The sequence below is a fragment of the Centrocercus urophasianus genome, unplaced genomic scaffold, assembly GCF_019232065.1.
Source record: "Centrocercus urophasianus isolate 14NV4802_14NV808 unplaced genomic scaffold, USGS_Curo_1.0 seq_13, whole genome shotgun sequence".
Taxonomy (NCBI): domain Eukaryota; kingdom Metazoa; phylum Chordata; class Aves; order Galliformes; family Phasianidae; genus Centrocercus; species Centrocercus urophasianus.
Window position 1 is genome coordinate 20,379,014 of NW_024884475.1, and position 19,727 is coordinate 20,398,740.

General features: G+C 39.3%; 1 protein-coding gene across 1 annotated transcript in view; it reads left to right on the top strand.

The window, feature by feature from the left end:
- Positions 1-14,040, top strand: part of NWD2 (NACHT and WD repeat domain containing 2) — a 49,106-nt gene extending 35,066 nt beyond the window's left edge. The window contains exons 6-9 of the mRNA XM_042811852.1: positions 4,528-4,731; positions 5,934-6,078; positions 6,394-6,983; positions 8,487-14,040. Of these exons, the coding sequence (XP_042667786.1) occupies positions 4,528-4,731; positions 5,934-6,078; positions 6,394-6,983; positions 8,487-12,419 (4,872 nt within the window). The 3' untranslated portion in view covers positions 12,420-14,040. The remainder of the gene's footprint in view (positions 1-4,527; positions 4,732-5,933; positions 6,079-6,393; positions 6,984-8,486) is intronic.
- The last annotated feature ends 5,687 nt before the right edge of the window (positions 14,041-19,727 follow it).

Below are 19,727 nucleotides of genomic sequence, written 5' to 3' on the forward strand. Positions count from 1 at the left end.
TATGCCCTTGCAAGGCCCCCTTTGGAACACTGTGTCCAAGCCTGGGGCCCCCAGTACAAGAATATGTAAAGCTATTGGAAAGGGTTTAGAGGAGGGCTTCAAAGAAGATCACAGGGATGGAGCACCTTTCCTGTAAAGGAAGTTTGAGGTAGTTGGGCTTGTTTAGCTTGGAGAAGATCTCTAGGGAGATCTCATTGTGGTCTTGTAGTACTTGAAGAGAACTTAAAAGCCAGACAAGGATCAACTTTTTACACAGTTTGATAGTGACAGGACAAGGAGGCTTGGCTTTAACCTAAAAGAGGGTAGATTCAGGTTACATGTTAGGAAGAAAATTTTTACAGAGATTGGTGAGGTGCTGGAACAAGAAGCCCAGAGAGGTTGTGGATGCCCAATTACTGGAGACATTCAAGGCTAGGTTGGATGGGATCCTGGGCAGCCTCATCTAGTGGCTGGCAACCATGCCCATGACAGATCTTAAATGATCTTTAAGATCCCCTACAACATAAGCCATTCTATGATTCCATGAAGCCCAGCAGAAGATCATTGGATCTGGTCATTAACCAGCTACACATCCATATTTTCAATGAACCTGCAGCTTTCTATGTTGGCAAGAATTCAAATCTTGTTACTTTTCTCCTTCTGGTCATTATTGTGATTGTATCTACAATTTTAATATCTTCCCACACCCAGAGTAGAAGGAAAATATTTTCCATATGGACTTAAACAGTAATTCTTTAATTTGCCTCTAATAATTTTCCTTTAACTTCAGCCTCAGGCACAACAAAGCTAACAAGACTACTGCTGAGGTTGTTCTGTTGTCAATTCTATGAAGTTCTCTCTGATACAATTAGTTCCTGGGGGTTTTATACATTTACCAGTTTGGTAGCTTTAAACAGTTCAATCATCTTCAATCTAATGAATTTTTGTTATTTTACGATTAAACGAAAATGGCTTATTGGGTAGGAAATTTAGATTCACAAGTCTGCATATAACAATGTTTCCTAGTACTGAATATAGTGTAAACATCGCACTTGCTTTTAAAAAATAATTTCCTGTAATAATCATCAAATTGTCCCAATGTTGTTATCGCAAATTGAAGTTTTAGGTTATTAGCAGAGTGTTGTGTTATTTTTCATAAAGAACATAAATGGCAATATTCTTATTTTCATTTAGCGTGATGAAACATGAAGATTGGGAGAAACTTTATTTTCTTTAAATTCTGTTGTTCTGATTTTCCTACTTAAATGTATAGTGAATAATGAGAGAGGGACAGACACTTCGAGAGGCTGCTGCCTGCCTCTAGTGTAGTTGCATCTTGGACACTGAAGTCCCTGGAGGAACATGTGCCATTCTAAGTTTAGGTATCTAAAGTTTTGGATGTTTTTGTGGAACCCTGGCACAATATATTTGTACTAACAGATTATAAATCCAGAAAAGTAGAGAGGAGATGTCTTTTCCGTGGAAACTGCCTAGAATTAGATACTTCCAAGCCTTCCAAGCTACTCCCATATGCAAGAATGGAAGATGCTGTTCTCATAGCCTGTGCATGCAAAGCACCAATTCAAAGGCTAACATGTAGCGTAACAAAAAAATTTTGTTAAGATTCCAGCAAACACACGTAGTCTTAGTTATGTTTTTGTTTGTTTGTTTGTTTGTTTTTAACCAGTGATCACTTTTGGTGAAAAGCATACTATACATCTAGCAAAATATGTTTAAGGGAAGAACTGTTCCCCAGGAGCTTGGCACACTCATCATTCTCTCAGTAGAATGCAAAGCTTCAGAGGTGTGCTCTGAGTGTGACTAATTCATGCAGCTCATGAAGGACTTCTATGAAAATCCCACCTGTGATTTCCAGTCATGAAGCAAGCACAATTACAAAAGACCATTCAGTTAGAAAATGTAATGTCTTTCAAATAATATTTGCATAGGCCTCCATTTTATTTAAAAGCACATGACAAAATCATCTACAGTGATTCTAATATTATAGGACTTGAGGGTACTGGTAGATGGTAAGCTGGGCATGAGTCAGCAATGTGCCCTTGCAGACCAGAAAGCCAACCATATTCTGGGTTGCATCAAAAGAACCATGGCCAGCAGGGTGAGGGATTTGATCCTGCCCCCTACTGTGCGCTGGTGAGGCCTCACCTGGAGTACTGTGTCCACATGAGCAGTCCTCAGTACAGGAGAGACATGGACCTGTTGGAGTGCATCCAAAGGACCACAAAAATGATCCAAGGGATGGAGCACCTCCCTTGCAAGGACAGGATGAGAGAGCTGGGGCTGTTCAGCCTGGAGAAGGGAAGGCTCCAGGGAGCCAGTGTCTAAAGCAGAGCCACAAGAAAGAAGGGGACAGACTCTCTAGCAGGGCATGTGGTGATAGAACAAGGAGAAATGTTTTCATTTGGACATAAGGAAAAAGTCTTTTACAGTGAGGGTGGTAAGGTACAGGAACAGGTTGCCCAGCATGTGGTGGATGCCCCATCCCTGCAGAATTTCAAGGCCAGGCTGGATCAGGATCTGAACAACCTGATCGAAGATGTCCTTGTTCATTGCAGAGGAGCTGAACAACGTGACCTTTAAAGATCCCTTCCAACTCTAAGGATTCTATTATTCTATTCTGTTCATGTTGAAATTCCCTTCCATTATTTTTTGCTCAAGTGGTTAGGAAGATGATCTCTAATAAAGGATTGCTTATATAATGTCTCTTGCAATAACAGATAAGAAAAAAAATCTGTGTTTAAATTTTAAGGTAGTGCTTTTCTTTACTCACCTCTCATACAGTGGAAAGAGAACAGCATGAACTGTACCAGAGAAGAAAAAAAAAAAAAAAATTATTTTTTTAATTTGAAATGATTAAATGCAGTGCAATAAAACAAGAATTTTTAATACTGCTAATGAATGGCCCAACTATTGAGCTTTGCTTGGACATTCCATTGAACTTAAATTTAGAAAAAGTGTAGCCTCATTAATTGCTATTTAAGGTAATTTAAAAATCTGCATAGCAAAGATTCAGTAAGAGAAATTTATGAGATTTCTACATCACTGTGAATGTACAAGTATGGCACTGTAGAGCAATTAACCTCATGTGATAAGAAGAAAATAACGTTATACTATGTTTAACCTCTGCAACTTCAGAATTCAGAACTACAGGGCTGTCAGGCCAACCATTTGCCATTAGAGCTAGCACTGCACTTCACGTGTGCTCTCCCTACTCTGCCCCAGGCAAAAGTCAGTCAGGTTAGAAAATATGGCTGTGGTCACATTTTGTCTGAAACAGGTTAGGAAGTGTTTGCATTAAGTGCTCTGATGTCTCTGATCAGAGGCTACAGCAACTAGCAGGATGAGTTGCTTGAGTACCTTCTGCCAACATAGCTGGATTCAGAGAAGGCTGTCAGCAGCATCACACTTCTAAAATCAGTGAAGCTGCATCATAATCAGTTATTGATTTGCAGGATTTAGTTGCAGCTGAAAAAGTTTAGAACAGTTTCTCATTATGATGAGTGGTTTAAAAATAACAATTATTTAGATTTTTATTATTTACCAACAAGGTCATTTACATTTTTAGGGTAGTACTTTATTTGCATTAGCATTACTTTGCTAAGAGACCTTTCTGATTCAAATCAAGATGCTGATACTGTTGGCTCCTCTCCACATTAAGTGTTAATTTTTATTAATTCAGAATCTTTACTGAATGTATTTAAATGGCAAAAGAAATAAAAAATGAAATTATATTTTAAACAAAGTGAGAATTCTCACAGACTGCTGTGGGCCAACATTTGAATGCAGAATAAATCACAGGGTCAAAAATATGCCACAATTTTGCAGAAAGAATGCAGAAATGTCCTACAGCTTTATCTTCCAAAAAGTTTTTCTCAACTCTTTTTTATTTAATATTTATACACAGAAAACTGCAAAACTAAGTTTTAGAGAATGTATTCATGGCATTATAACCAATATTTTACGCTTCAGTTTTGAAGGTAACACTATCTGTGAACTGACTTCCACAAATCTTTACATTTATACCAAATACATGCACTTAAGTAATAAAGTGGGTTTTGGTATTGGTCAAAACTATTTCACCTTTCTCCACTGTGCATTCCCTGGACAGCTGCTGAGGCAAAGAGAGTGAACATTTTTTTGCAGCGTGGGAATACAAGACAGCAAAGTAACTAGGGGTTCTTCAACATCAATCTTGGTATTTCTAGAAGAAATTTTTAATAATGTTAATGTGAGATGAACCCAACCTCATGTGAGAGTTTGTATTGTTGTGCCCTTGTATTTTTATAATCAATTAATGTAAAGAAGGTTAGTGTATCTGCTTGAAAATCTACCAGGTGATCATAGTGGAATGGAGCTCAACACAATAATCTCAATATAATTCATCTTACACTGCTTGTGTTTCCCTTTCTGTTAATTTCAAAGTTGTGAAACTATTACAATACTGATGTTTAGGAAATTCAGATCCTGTGGAAGGTGTTCACATCACTAAGGAGAAAAATGTAAGCCCTATTTCCCGCCAATACACAGGGCCTACTGGGAGAGAAGTATGGGAACATCCGCATCCCAGGGGAAGTGGAGTCAGCTGAATTTGAAATGATCCTGGATGCTGCTGTGGAGGCCAAGCTAGAGACCAGAATTATAGAAGAGTGGTACTGCAGAGATGAGAACGCAGTGCCGCCAGCATATTACCTCAGGCCGAAATCTGAAATGCTGAAGAGCTTCCAGAATACAGTAAGTCGCATTCACCTCCTTCAAAAATTCCTCTCTGTCAGGGGAAAAAGTTCTGCAAGAGTGAGTGACACAAGTGCCTAATGCAATCCCTCGGCACCTCCCACACTTTTAACTTAATAACTGCATTCTAATGGAAGATTTTCCAACACCATTAATTATAATTTTTAAAACATGCATTTGTCGTTAATTGGTGACAATAAAAATTATGTGTTACCCAGGGCTCAATTCTACCCTCCCATATTAAAAAACATTAACACAGAAATGTGTAGTGGGTCGAATTCAGTATTATTTAGCTATATATTGCATATTTACTGCAATATCCTTTAGAATAATGCTCAACTTTTATTTGTTATTCAATGTTCTAACCTTTCTTCAAGCTAGTGAGACGCAGGAGTTACCGAAGGATGTTTGTAACTTAAAGCTAACACAGGGTTACGTCACATAAACTCAGTGAAAGTAATAAAAGACAAACTGTTCTGAACATGTCAAGAAAGTCACTAAGGAACATTGACCTCAGGGCCACTTTTTTTCCTGTTGTACTCTCCTTCTTCCAGGAAAACAAGGCACTCCTTGAAGATGTCACCTACAGTAACACAGCAGCAACTGCCAGCTGTGTTACAGAAACCACCATTGTGGTATCTGACAGATACCTCTAAAGGGATTAATGAATTTATCTCACAGGCCCTCACCAGTGGCACTAAGATCACTGTTACTATAGCAATATATGGACTAAAATAATGTCAGATAAAATCCCATATTTTTTCAAATATGAAGTGCTTAAAATTAGGTTCTAGGAAACTCATTTTCAATTTTGAAATCCAAGCTTTAATTATTATTATTAATACTTGTCATTAATAGCAAAAATAGTTTTTAGAAATATTACTGCTTCTGTAATATCATTATTTCAGGCTTGCACCTCAAAACACTTTACAGACAAAGGTCTTATTCTTGAAGAACATTTCATCAGCTGCCTACAGGAGGAATTCAGAAAATATTCAAAAGTAGATAACTTTTATTATTCTAAAGTGGAATATACATCATGATTATCTACAGTATAAAAAGGTGAACTTGTTCATTTATTTTTAGCAGATGTGTTTCTCTGTTACCATATTATTTATGACCTTCAACAGTAGATCATAACTTTCTGAAGTTTTAGATGTGTGTATTATAGCCTATTGTTTAACTCTGGATATTTTTTAAAGATGGAACCTTCTTCAAACTCTATGAATGAGAACAAATGGCAAGATATATCAGAAGAAATAAAGAAGATTTTTAAGACTGCTGTGAAATTGCTGCATGAAAAAGGAAAAATGAAACACAGCCAAGCAAAGAGATATCTTTCCTCTGGTAAAGTTCAGGCTGTTTCTGTATGTTCATTTATTGTCTTTTCTACCAACCTTTCCACAAACATGAAAATATATTTCTGTTGGCATTTCTCACATGATTGAGGTGGAAAAAATGCTCATTATGCTTGCTTGAGACTGAAGCCTTTATGAAAGTACCCAGCAACTTTTTCTGTGCTTTTTCTGCTTCTTACAGAAAACAGATGTGATCATTAAAGTGTCTGCATGTTGGCGGGGGGAGAGGGTGGAAGAGGGCAGGATCCGAAACAGTTTAAAAAGAAAAGATAACAGAGACTCTGTGTTCTCTTTTCATCCTCAGCTATTGAAGATGAACTTGACTTTGCCTTGGGTAAACAAACACCAGCTTTCCTAAAGAAGTGTGTTTGCTACATTCGGAAAATTGCCAACATTGAGCGTTTTGTTAAAATTCCAGAGATGGGAAAATACATGGATGTGGTACATACAGCTGGGAAGTTTCTACGAGATCCCGAAGCTCATGAGAAACTGATCAAGCTCAGGGATGAATTCATTCCTACCATCGTTGCATCCTCCAATCTGAGAGTGTACACCTCTGTCACTCACTGTGACATGAAACTGGGGTACTCCCAAGAAGTGGAGAATCATTACATTGAAGGACTTGGTAAACAGTTCTATGAAGACATGATCGATATAATCCAGGCAACAGTGCAGCAGAATTTTGACACCGAGACAGACTTGCTGTATGATGAAGTTCTTCAACATTCATCACTATGTAAAACATACTCCACTTTTTATGAATACAGATGTGAGGCATTAAACATAGTTCACAAGTATGTTCTACCTAGCAAAATAGGACACATTAACCCTCTTATCATATACGGAGGACCATGCACAGGGAAAACTCTTTTATTAGCCGAAGTGGCAAAGAAGGTAAATAAATACCTTACATAGAATGGTGATGCCAGGATCATTAGTGCATAAAGGCCAGCTTAGTAAAATAAAGAATATAAAACTCACATATAGCATATTATTGTATATGTGTTCAGGAAAGGACTGCCGTTTAATAACAACATGCCTATCTCATATACCCAAGTGAATTAAAAAAGCCTTATTTGAGCTTTCAAAAGGCAGGTAGAGTTAAAAACGTGTATTTTAGAATGATCTCTTCCCCTTTTGTTCCACTAACGTTCTATGAATCTAGAACCATCTAAACGTCATATGCTGTTTTTAATCTTATTCACAAATACAACATGTTTTTCTAAGGTATGCTATCTTGTTTAACATCCTCATCAGAAATTACTCCAGAATTAGTCTGATACACTAGCTGTAACTATCAGTAATAATCAGCAAAAATACATTTTTTTGTCTGACAAGCTTCTTCAGCCACTGAGCTGAGTACTACAGGGACATGAGGGGAAACACGGCAAAGCAGGACCAGACACAGAAGAAAAAAAAACAAAATGAAACAAAACAAAAAAAAAAAAACAAGCTGGCATCTTTAAGCCTAATAGTCTAGGTGAAAGTCACAATTTTGAGTTCCCTAGAGGTTGCCCAGATAATTTGGCACAGTAGCTTGGGAAACAGCCATATCAACCAGAAGGAAATAGACAGAGAAGCAATAATGCTTAAAATCCTACCTTTCTCAAATGTGACTTCCTATAGATTCACATTTGTTGTCTATGAAAAATAGGGATTTGCAGCTCAAAATCTCATTTCAGTACTTAAGTTCACCCAGAGGCTTTGGTTATGTTTCTTTTTCTTAAAATATTCTGTAATAACTTCAAGTGAAGTGAAAAGAATTAGCAGATGAGAGAACTGAGCTAGTTAGCCTGCAAAGACTGAGAGGATTTAGAGCCACATTCCTCACTTGCTTATAGTTAGCTAACCTGTTTACTCATTGTGGCAGCATAAAAGAGCCATAGGCACACCGAGAGAGAATGTACGTCATTGGCCCAAGAATTAAAGTAACCAGCTGAGAAAGTTCAATACTATGTTCCCATCCCTGTCTAACAAAATTGCCAGGGTATGTATTTAATCTTAGCTGGGAATTAATATTAAACAAGGTTAGGTGCCAAACTGGTTTGCCTTGCCAAAGATGACATCACTTAGTGTCTAAGGAAGTCTACCTGTAGATTTCTAGAAGTGAGACATGGATTTTGCAAAAAGTACCCTGGGATTTATGGGCTAAATTCTGCTCAGGTCCTTGTAGATCTGGGCCTTAGTGTTTTAGGATATTAGCCATGAAAATGACATAACATGAAAATTTCATCCAGTTCACAGAAATCAAAAGCAGCCTCAGGCTCTACTAGTGAGAGCATTTACATTCAACCAGTCACATTTAGAAATGTTTATTTACATATAGGCTATTACTGTTTATAAACTCTCTTACTGTGCTTTGTTTAGATGCTAACTAAATAATGCTCTGTATTCCAGGCCTATTCCTGGCTGCAAGAAGAAATGGGACCTGATTCTGACCCTGTGGTAATTATAAGATTTTTGGGATCCACTGAAACAAGCATAGATCTGAAGAATATACTTCAAAGCATTTGTGAACAATTAGCAGTCAACTATCGTTGCCTCGTGCAAAGTTACCCTAAAAAGATTCATGACCTCCGGGATTTGTTCATAAATCTCTTGAATGAGTCCTCATTCCACAGACCATTGGTGATAATATTTGATGCCCTAGAACAGCTAACAGATAGTGATGACGCTAGGAAGCTTTGGTGGCTTCCCATTCACCTTCCCCGTTCAGTACGGATAATTTTGTCAACACTGCCAAACAAGCATGGGATACTGCAAAAACTGAGGTGCCTTATTCACGAAGAAGACAACTACATTGAATTGACTGCAAGGGACAGAAAGATGTGTAGCCAAGTACTGAAACATCAGCTGCTGCGAGTTAAAAGAAAAGTAACATCAGGGCAACAAATCTATGTCAATGAAGCATTCTCCAAGTGTACACTGCCCATGTTTGTGAACTTAACCTTCAGAGAGGTCAAGAACTGGAGATCTCACAAAGATGTGGATGCGTCCTCCCTCTGTATCACTGTACATGAAAGCATAGAGCAGCTGTTTTGGTCACTGGAAAGTAAATGTGGATCACGACTACTGTCAAGAGCACTTGGTTACATCACTATGTCCAAATCTGGCCTGAGTGAAATGGAACTGGAAGATATCTTGGCCCTTGACAACAGTGTTATGTATGAAGTAAGTGAGAGCATCCGAGATTGTAACCCACTGAGAATTCCTTATGTATACATTGCAAGACTTAAGGAGGGTTTGCAGGGATACTTAATAGAGCGACAAGTAAAAAACGTTACCCTTCTTCTTTGGGCAAATAGACACTTGCACCTAATTGCCCAGAAATTGTATCTGAACAATGAAGAAGATTTGCAGGAAATGCACACGATCATGGCAGAATATTTTCTTGGTGTTTGGTCAGGTGGACGAAGAAAACCTTTTTACAGCAATGACCAATATTTGAACAGTTGCCCCGACCGTGATAACAGAGGCTTGAATGAGGAAGAAAAGCACTGCATGGATCAGATTGCTTTTGACAGGCAGGCGCCTGATCAGCCATGGGTTTTTCAGTGTAATCCCTTAGAGCCTGACATCTTTTTTATCAATCATAGAAAAATGACAGAGCTTATTCATCACTTGACAAGATGTGGAAGAACAGATGATCTGCTGTATGGAGTCATTATGAACTTCAGCTGGCTGTACACTATGATTAGAATAGGGCAGTTTGATAAAGCACTTTCAGACATAGAACTGGCTTACACCTATTCGCAGGAAAAGGAACTGAAATTCCTGGCCAGTACTCTCCGCAGTATCAAGTTCAAAGTAGTAAAATATCCAGGCTCACTCTCTGCTGAGTTGCAACAGAGGCTTCTGCCAGTAGTAAGTTCACTGCCTAAACTCAGACACCTACTCTTAGAATGCGACAAGGACGGGCCCAAGTACTGCTCTATCGTCCCCTTGCATTCTTCCATGGATGTGACTTACAGCCCCGAGCGCCTGCCACTGTCCTCCAGCTACATGCATGTCACTGAAATTCTGCCTACTTTTAATCCCAGTACAATCATCGCTGCTTTGGAAAATGGTTCCATCAGCACTTGGGATGTAGAGACTCGCCAGCTATTGAGGCAGATTACAACCTCTCCATCTGTTATCATAGGGATGAAACTTACTAGTGATGAAAGGTATCTTGTAGTAGCTACAACAAACAACACTCTTTTGATATATGATAACATAAATTCCTGTCTTTTATCTGAAATGGAAATTAAGGGGTCAAAACATTGTGGATTAGGGGGGGGCTCCAGTTTTATAAATGGGTTTACATTATCAGTCAACCATGCACTCGCGTGGCTGGAAGCCAGCAAAGATGTCACTGTAATAGACCTTCTTTATGGCTGGCCTCTCTATCATTTCCACTGCTGGTATGAGGTAACATGTGTGCAGTGTTCTCCGGATGGAGTTTATGCCTTCTGTGGACAGTATCTGAACACAACAACCATTTTTCACTTAGGCAGTGGAGAAAAGCTGGCCACCGTGACCTCTGAATTTTCTGGTGGATTTGTGAAATTCCTTCTCATTCTGGACAAGGCCCAAGAAATGGTGATGGTGGACAGTGAAGGCAGCCTCTCTGTTTGGAGTACAGAGGAGATCACAAATCCCCAGCTTACAGATGACTTTGACTGCAGGAGAGATGACAGTGAGGTTGTCAGCATAGAGCTTTCTGAAGACCAAAGTGCAATTTTAATTTGTAAGGCTCTCAGCATTGAGCTCCTTGACACTCATGTGTGGAAGGTAGCTGAAAAGTTCAGAGCTAAACACAATGAGCACTTTATATCTGCTGTGTTGTCCAAAAATGGCAACTGTATAATTGCTTCAATGGAAAATACCTCAGCCATTTTCGTGTGGAGAAGAGATACGGGACAGTGTATGGCAAGCTTACAGGAAATCTCAGGAACTATAGTCAGGCTAATTAAATCAAATCATCATAACATGCTGCTATCTTTATCCACCAGTGGTGTCCTTTCTATTTGGGATATAGACATCATTACTGCTATGTCCAATATTGACAAATCTGGCAAACCTATCCAAAGACTGGTGTTGCCAGCCAGAGGTGAATTAATATACACATTGGATGGATCAGATTCTGTCCACAAGTGGAACTTCAGCACTGGATATATTGAAGCTATATTCAAGCACGAAGGTACTGTTGAAAACTGTGTGCTGACCACTTCTGGAGAAATAATGGTTACATCAGATGATAAATGCAGCCAGTATGTATGGCACACTGTTAGTGGGGAAAACATCTTTCGCATTAATGGGCAAAAAATCTCAGAGCTAATGATAACTCATAATGATCAGTTTGTAGTCTCCCTCTGTGAGCAAAATGCATCCAGAGTTTGGCGACTGGCAACAGGACATAGGGTTTGCAATATTTTAGTTGCCTTACAGAATGCATTTATAACAACTGCAAATACATTTGTGGTCGGAATGGCAAAGAATAAAGTGTTGGCAGTGAGTCTCTGGACAGGCAGTATAACCAAGAAGTTTTGCTGTGATGATGGTGCAAGCATTGTAGATGTCAAACTGATACCAGACTGCCCAGATATTATAGTATTTATAACATCTACTGAAACTGTGAACATCTGGAGCTTAACAGAGGAAGTCATCTGCAGACGTGTACAACTGCCTACCAATTTCTTGAAAAATTTGGAAGACTTTGAGATGTCCCCAAACGGCAAGCTAGGAATTATAACCCGTGGTGATGAAAACATTAATGTGCTTGATCTACACAGTGGAAAACTTCGTGTAGTTCACGCTCCAGGTGTTATCTGGAGGCAAAGGCTGTCTCGTGATGGCCGCTATCTTGTGTACATCTGTTTTCTCAATGAAGATGATGACAATGGTGCAATCTCTAGTTTAATTGTAATGAGGCTAGCGGATGGCAAAAACATCGGTGCCTGTTCTCTTTATAAGACTCCCACTTTCCTTACACTCTCACAGAGACATTTAAATATTATTATTGGATTTGATGATGGAAGTATAGGCACTTACACTGTAGTGGATCGAGTCGACGCAGCACTGAAAATCAAAATTGCTACTTCAAACAGCCGTCAGATTTTCAACAACACGACACAAGTGATTAGACCAAAATGTCACAATTATAGCTTCAAAGTGACTGCAGACTGCATATGGAGGGAATCAACTGAAGTGTTTGCCAGGGATAGCCCCATTACAGTTATAGAGCCTGAGGTGAGTGAAGCAACACCAACCAAAAAACACAACTATTGCTATGAAAAGGTGTGCTCAGCCATAGACTGCAGAGGACATAGTTTTGCTGCTGACAACTGAGCATCTGTCCTGACTAGTTTACCTGAGTAATAGTATTCATGCATCGATTTGTCTTCTGAATTCAAGTAAAAATCAGTGCATTTCTTGGAAGACATTAACAGCAGAGGGCAGACCAGCTATTTTTTCCTTCACAAATATTCTTACACTTACGTACACAAAAACACATACACAAAAAAAAAAAATTGGGGGGGTGGGAACATGAAGCAAATGTTTAAGCAATGGGCTGCAGGGTTTTTTTTTAATTTCGGAATACAAGGTTCAGTACAAGATTTCACCAGGGCCTTGATTAACAATTTCTAGCAATACTTTCAAAATTGTTATGCTATTACAGAGGTTGGCTGATCTTATCTGCAAATGACAAACTGCTTTAACTAGAGCTAAAGTTCCATGTGAACAGAAAGAAGAGGCAGACCACTGTTTATAATAAAGTAAGTCGCCTATAAGTGGTCAGAGCTGAATCGATAGCCAACAGCCAACTTTATATCCACTTGCAAAACTGCATTTTTCTTGCTTGATGGTGCAATGACAAGATGTCACCTGCCAACCTGGAACACTTGATACATTCCATCATCATTTTAAAAATACTCTTTTTTTTTTTTTTTTTTTTTTTAATTGGGATTGATTTGGGGGTTGAAAAGAGTAGGTACAGGTCAGCTGCAAATGTGACAATGTGTGAGGTGATAAATACTTGTTCACCTCAATGAAAGGACTACAAGATTTTATTTTTTTTTTTAACTGCATGCAGGGATTTCAGGTTTCTGTATTGTGATAAAAAAAAAAGACATTAAACCTAGATCATAAAAGGAATATAGAGTTGGGTTTTTGTTTTTGGTTTGAGGAAGTTATATGTTGTCATAGTGTATGTTAGTATAGGTCATTAAGAAAACTTTTTCAAAGACAAAGGGCAATGCAGATAAACAATTAAACATATGAATTTCTTTATGTTAAAATATGGCTATCCATTTTGATGTAAGAAAGTCTAAAGTATCTCCTATGTTCCCGAAGTACTCAACAGAAAGTTTTCAGATATGCCATGTTTTAATCTTAAAAACATTTGCCTTACTATCATTTCTGTTCTTTCCCATGTTAAATACAGATCAGATGACCAAACACTCTGGGACCGCTTGTATATGTGCTAATTCTCCACCAAATGCAAATGCTGCCCAAAGGTTCTTTATGGTTCCAATTTGTAATGTTTTTTTCTTACCTACAAGGTTCACTTTCTGCTTTAGAACTGTTCTGAGCCTTTTGTACAGTTTTGTCAGTTTCAAGGCAGAAATTGTGAAATAATGACAAATGTTTAAAAAAAAAATTCCATTTCGTCCAAGTGAAAGATATGCTGGATATCATCTGAAAGCATAAGAAGATATTTCCCTCCTTCTTAAAGATGGCACATCTGAGGAAAATTTTTTCAAATGGTTTAAACAAAACAATTTTATTTTTAAAAAGAGAACTTCATGCCACAGATTTTCAACAAACGAATGCTAAGCTGGAACTTAATGTAGTGTGTGAATGTTCTATGTACAAGCCAATATAGTATATTAAAGTGACTTGAATGATTTTTCCTAACTTGTTTGCAACTAATAGATCATATTGAATGTTTTTATGTAAACTTTGTATTGTTGAGAAAACCTACTGAATCAGAGATTTATATTTTCATAAATGTCAAATTTAGTTAAATTTTGTTACAGAGTTGTTAAATTAGAAATCTATTGCAGTCTTCAAACAATATACAGTCTTGTGTATGCACTGTTTGTACTAATAAACTAAGGAAACAGACTTGTATGTGTTTGCAGAGTTTTAATTTTAGGGAAAGTTCCAGTAGGACAATGCATTTTAGTGTACTGTAGTCTCAGCTCACACTATATCTCAAGACTTTAAATTAATGGTTTACAGAGTGTATACTGGCCATCTCTACAACAGCAAACTTCACACTGGCAGAGGGACATAGCTGCAGACATTTGCAGCTCCCATTAGCCTGTATTCTAATGATCATTTAAGAGCTATGTTTGTAAGGAGAATTCCAGTGTTTTTCCCATTAGAGTTAACTAATTCAAACATCAAAAAGCCACTGAAATTTGCAAACCGTGCTCAGGTTCTCCTTATGACTAGATTACATGCTGTCTGTATGCAACTCAACAGACAGAAAATATGTGTAACATATCTAGTAAAAAAAACTGGAAAGTGGGGAGTGCTTGAAATCTCCCTCCTCTGCAGAGCTATGGAACTGCAAGTGGTTCTGGAATCCACTCCTCCAAGGTTCTTGTTCTGAATGTAAGCAACCTTCCTTCCACCTTCTTTCAAAAACTGGGCATGACTCACTCATGCCAGTCTTGATGTCCTTGTGCATAACTTGCATGTCAGAAAGTTAATTCCTTTGTGATCTTGAAGGAGTGAAAATACATCTCTTATCTGCCAGCAGAGTGACCAAATTGGGTAGTAGCTGAGGATAACATAGAAACAGAATGAAACACAGAAACAGAGAAACATTTTTCTTCATTGAAAGTACTACCAGAACCTAGTCAGTCCCATTCAGCTGAGTGGCTTGTTGGTGGTGAACTTGCTCCTCTTGTTTTCTGCCTCACCACTTTTGCACAGTAACACAGCATCTTGGGGCAGGACACAATCCCCAACATAACAGATGATGATCAATCTGCCAGTGAGATCAGTCCCTTTCCCTCATCTCAGGCCAAAGAGGGATTTTAGGCCTTTGTCAAAGCAGCTGAGTAGCACAAGAGAGTTAATGCTGTATATGAAAAGGAATAAGTGTTATCTTCACGTTTTGAACCTTACTCTCAATCTCACATGTTCTGCCCAAGGACAACAAGAGTGGGGCAGAACTTCTGTTTCTTTTAATTGAAAACCAGTAAGAAAGACAAACATAAACATGACTCTTACTTTAGTTAAGTCCTTTTGCCTAGTATTGAGTCTGTAATCTCACTGAGAATGCTGTTTAGGTCCTGTTCCTCTTTACATTTTCTGTCTCCCTCAGCATATCTGTACTCAGCTTTCCACCTTTCTGAGTCTATTTCTCAAGTATCAGATGAACATTGAGCCACCACAGCAGACAGGTTTCTGAATGCCATTAGGCTGCAGGGTGTCCAAATACCTGCTATTGCAAGACTGAGTGCTCCACAACCCTCTCACAAATATGACCCCAAGCACACCCATACTATTGTATAGAAAGAAAACAGCTTCTTTAATAGAGATATCCAAATACAAAGTGCTATTCTATTCCTTCAGAGGACCGGGGCAATTTACTTTCTCATAAGGAGCTCTATTTGCATATCCAGAACAAAGCTTTCATTCATTCTTTATCTAAAGTGCATCAATAACAGGATCAGATGAAGGTCCATATTTTCTGACATACAAGGCTCTGGGAATAGGCCATAGCTGCAAGAAAACTTTAGTGTGGAACTAGCCGGAAATTCTTTGGCTGACAAAGGTAAGCCAGAGGTCAGCTAGAAAAAATACTTTTATCAGTCATTTCCTTTGCACCACAGCTGGGGAATGCACGGCCTGTGAGTTCATTTCATACGGCCTGTGGCCATTTAAATTTTTTCACGCTACTAGCAGATAACATCAAAATGTGAGTTAACAGGTAGCTTGGAAAAGGCATTCAAAAGGCTTTCAGGTTTCAGTGTTTCTCCAGCCCTGATGTCTTTTTGCCACAAATGCAAGTGCTACTCAGAAACCTGTAGCAACAGAAATTTTGTCACGTGGCAAAGGGAGTTTGAAACAAATATCTGCCACTAAAATAATGGTCATTTAAGGGAAGAGGGGGAGGACTATTTCAGCCCCAGATCAGCCTAGAGTCCTGAGAGCTCACTGTGACTGTCAAAAAATTACACTGAAAGTTTTTCAGGGCAGGTTGATTGATGTGATGCTTATGTATCCTTGTGACACATCATAAAATGGGTCCTGTAGATCATTATCAGTAGGCTAGGAGCAACGATCTGCACTGTTTTATTTTTTTCATTAGGGATTAAAAGATATAACATATCCACTCTGGATGGATTTGGCTCTTAGGTAACATGGGTCAGCTTCTGGGCTCTTCTTACAGACACCACACCGCAGCCCTCCCTGCTACCAAAGCCTTGCCACATAAACCTAATCAACATTTTACAATAAGCATTAAGAGTGCAAAATGACAGAATTTTGTTATGTATTTCTATTTCTTCAATTATAAAATCAAGGGCATCTTATTGTTCCACACATTTTTAATGTACCCACAAATTCGATCTGTAAATGTCAAAATGTGAAGTAGGACCTCTTGGATAGCTGTCAGGGACTTGTTATTAAAAGTCATTTTACACATTTATGTTACAAATATGCCCTACTTTAAAATTGTTACACTCTGTTAAAGACATGACTTAACATTTCTTCTTGGATCTCCACCTGGATGCAGGAAGAGCTATGGAATGCATTACTTCCCCTGCTTTGCCTTTCCAGCCTGGTCACTGAACACCATTCCTTGCATTTTGGAGGTAGTCCGGAGACTTCGACAAAGCCACTGATGATCATCACAGTGTGGGCTTAAATCACAATGTCAAGAAGAAGTTAACAAAGATGGTGAAAGGTCTGGAAGGCAAGGTATATGAGAGGTAGCTGAGGTCTCTTGGTTTGTTCAGCCCAGAGAAGAGGAGGCTGAGGGCAGACCTTATGGTGGCCTCCCAGGGGGAGTGTAGGGGCAGTGCTGAGCTCTACTTTCTGGTGACAGTGGAAGACCCAAGGGAATGAATGGAACTGTATCAGGGGAGAGTCAGATTGGGGATTAGGAAAAGATTCTTCACTAGAGGGGGGACAGCATGGAACAGGCTCCCCAGGGCACTGCTCATGGCCTCAAGCTGCTGGAGTTCACAAAGTGTTTGGACAGCACTCTCAGACATGGAATTTGAATTTTTGGGTGTTCTGTGTGGAGCCAGGAGTAGATAATGTTTGTGGGTTCATTTCAAATCAGAATATTCTATGATCCTTCTAAGGATAGAATGAGGCACTTTGCCAAGTGCTTCTCCAGGAGGAGCAGTTCACACAACCATCCTTCTCCTTCGAAAAAGAGACTTTCAGTATGGAGGACCATCTGCACAATACTGAATTTACTTGAAAACGTAGCATAATAATCTATTATGCTCTAATAATCTGTTCTCCAGCAGAACATTCCTTAAAACTGCAAATGGTTCCCAAAGCAACTGCTACAACCAGCCCCTAGCAAGCTCTTCTCCCTGCCTCTGCAGCTTTGTTGTCCCAGACCAGTGTCCTGCTTGCCTGGGTGGGGGATGCTCCCATCCCGCCCAGCAAAGCCTCCAAATGACTGCAGCCTCCACCTCCATCACCTGACCTGCCCGCAGCTCGGGGATTCCATCTCTAACCTCAGCAGGGAATACATGAAGGCAAATTTAAGGCACATCCACATGTTCCTGTTGGCATGGCTTCCACTACACAACACTGCTGCACCAGCACAGCTCTTACATTTACCGCAGCTTACAACAGGGATAAACAATGTCATCTCCTGATTTTCTTGCTACAGCTCTGATTCCATGTGAATTTTGTGGTGTTTATTTGCATGTGGGAAAGCTTCAGGACTAAAAGAAATCCAGTCAACAGACTTGAAGTGAAATACATAACATTTGCAAGGCAAGGGATGAAGCAAAAAACCAGACACATCAAAGCACAGATGAAACCAGAACATCCTGATAGCAATAGGACAGCCTATTGTCATTTGTCTCCATTATTGAATTGCCTCTTAAGTGCCCAGCATTTCCCACTGTGAGACCACATTGCTGATGGTATCTAACATATGATTTTAACCTCTTGGGCTGTAATTTTTCAAGACAGACTGCTATCTCAACAGGAGTATCCTCTAAAATGACAAAGAAAGAAAAAATAGAAAGAAAAAAAGAAGGAAAAAAAAAACAAAAAAAAACAAAAAAAAAACCACTACCAAAAAAGTCTACAATGAGATTAGAGGAAAAAGAGGGTTTCTGCTGTCTGAATATCTCAACTACTTTTCCTTTGAAAAAATATTTTCCTACTTGTGGTTTTGATACTCCATCCAGGACACATCTGTAAAAACCTGAGCAAATTATCAGCCCAAATAGATTCTAATAGTTTGCATATGTCCATAGGAAAAGTCAGATTTCAGGAACAGGAACAGGAGATTATTTTCAACCAGTGCTAAAAGCATGTAAGCAAAAATAAATAAGTAGAATATTATTTAGACAAATTAAAAAAAAAATTAAAAAAGTCTGCCACAGAGCTTTGCAGAGCTTTGCTGAAGCCCACAGACTGTGGATAATGTTTGCCTTTACATTACAGCACATTACTGCTTAAAATAAGCAGATTCAAAGAAGCTTTTATGGCTTTGTTGCTGGGCAGTGGTGTTGCAGCCATCTTGATTGCTCTGCATGGGGCCAGGTGGCACAGCCCATGCTCCTGCTGCCCCAGTACCTACACTGCAGCCCCAGCCCACCCCTGACATGAATCTGGCAGAGCCACACTGACCTCACTGTAGTCTCTAGGAGAGGAAATACAAGGCAAACCCTGCTCATTGATGAAGTGGGATTTTAAGAGGATACTTTGCACGAGTAAGGCAGGCAGTACTGCAGCATGTCTATTCCACTGGGAAGACAGGAGTGCAAGCTGCAACCAGAGTTCACCCTAAGTGAACAGTTACTGGGAGTGAGAACGATACATCTACCAGTACAGCAGCCAGGCTTCATATAACCATAAACAAACAGAGGATTTAGCAAAACATTTCCGAAGTGTTCTCAAGTGAGCTACCTCTGCTTGCACTGCTTTGGACCCCCATCCTCATGTAATGTCAGTGCCAGTTCTTTCCAGGACTTTTTTTTTTCTGTTTCCACTTACACATCTACACACATTAAAGATTACAGCTGGGAAACACCTGACGCAGCTGACTGCAGATATTGCTTAAGCCAATTCTCTCCTCCTGCACAGGGAACACTCTCATAACTGGGTTGCAGCAGCAGAACATCTTTCATAGCACATTTGGGAACACCACGCCCAAAGCAAAGCGATTTCAGGGAAGTCAGCAACTTTCATCAGTAAATATTAGGGGGTGCCTGCAAACACCTACCTTAAAGCAGAGCTCCTCTACAGAGCATCACTCGGAACTGTGGGGACTCAAATTCTGTGCTAGGTAATACTCCGATGCAACAGAGGAAATTTTTACCAGAGCTCTTCAGCACCGCTTGTGGCACGAGAAGATTTAATTTGAAGAATATGCAAATGACTGTGTTAATACACTGACAGACTTGGACTTTGTTGTGGTTGTGGTGAGCGGGTGTC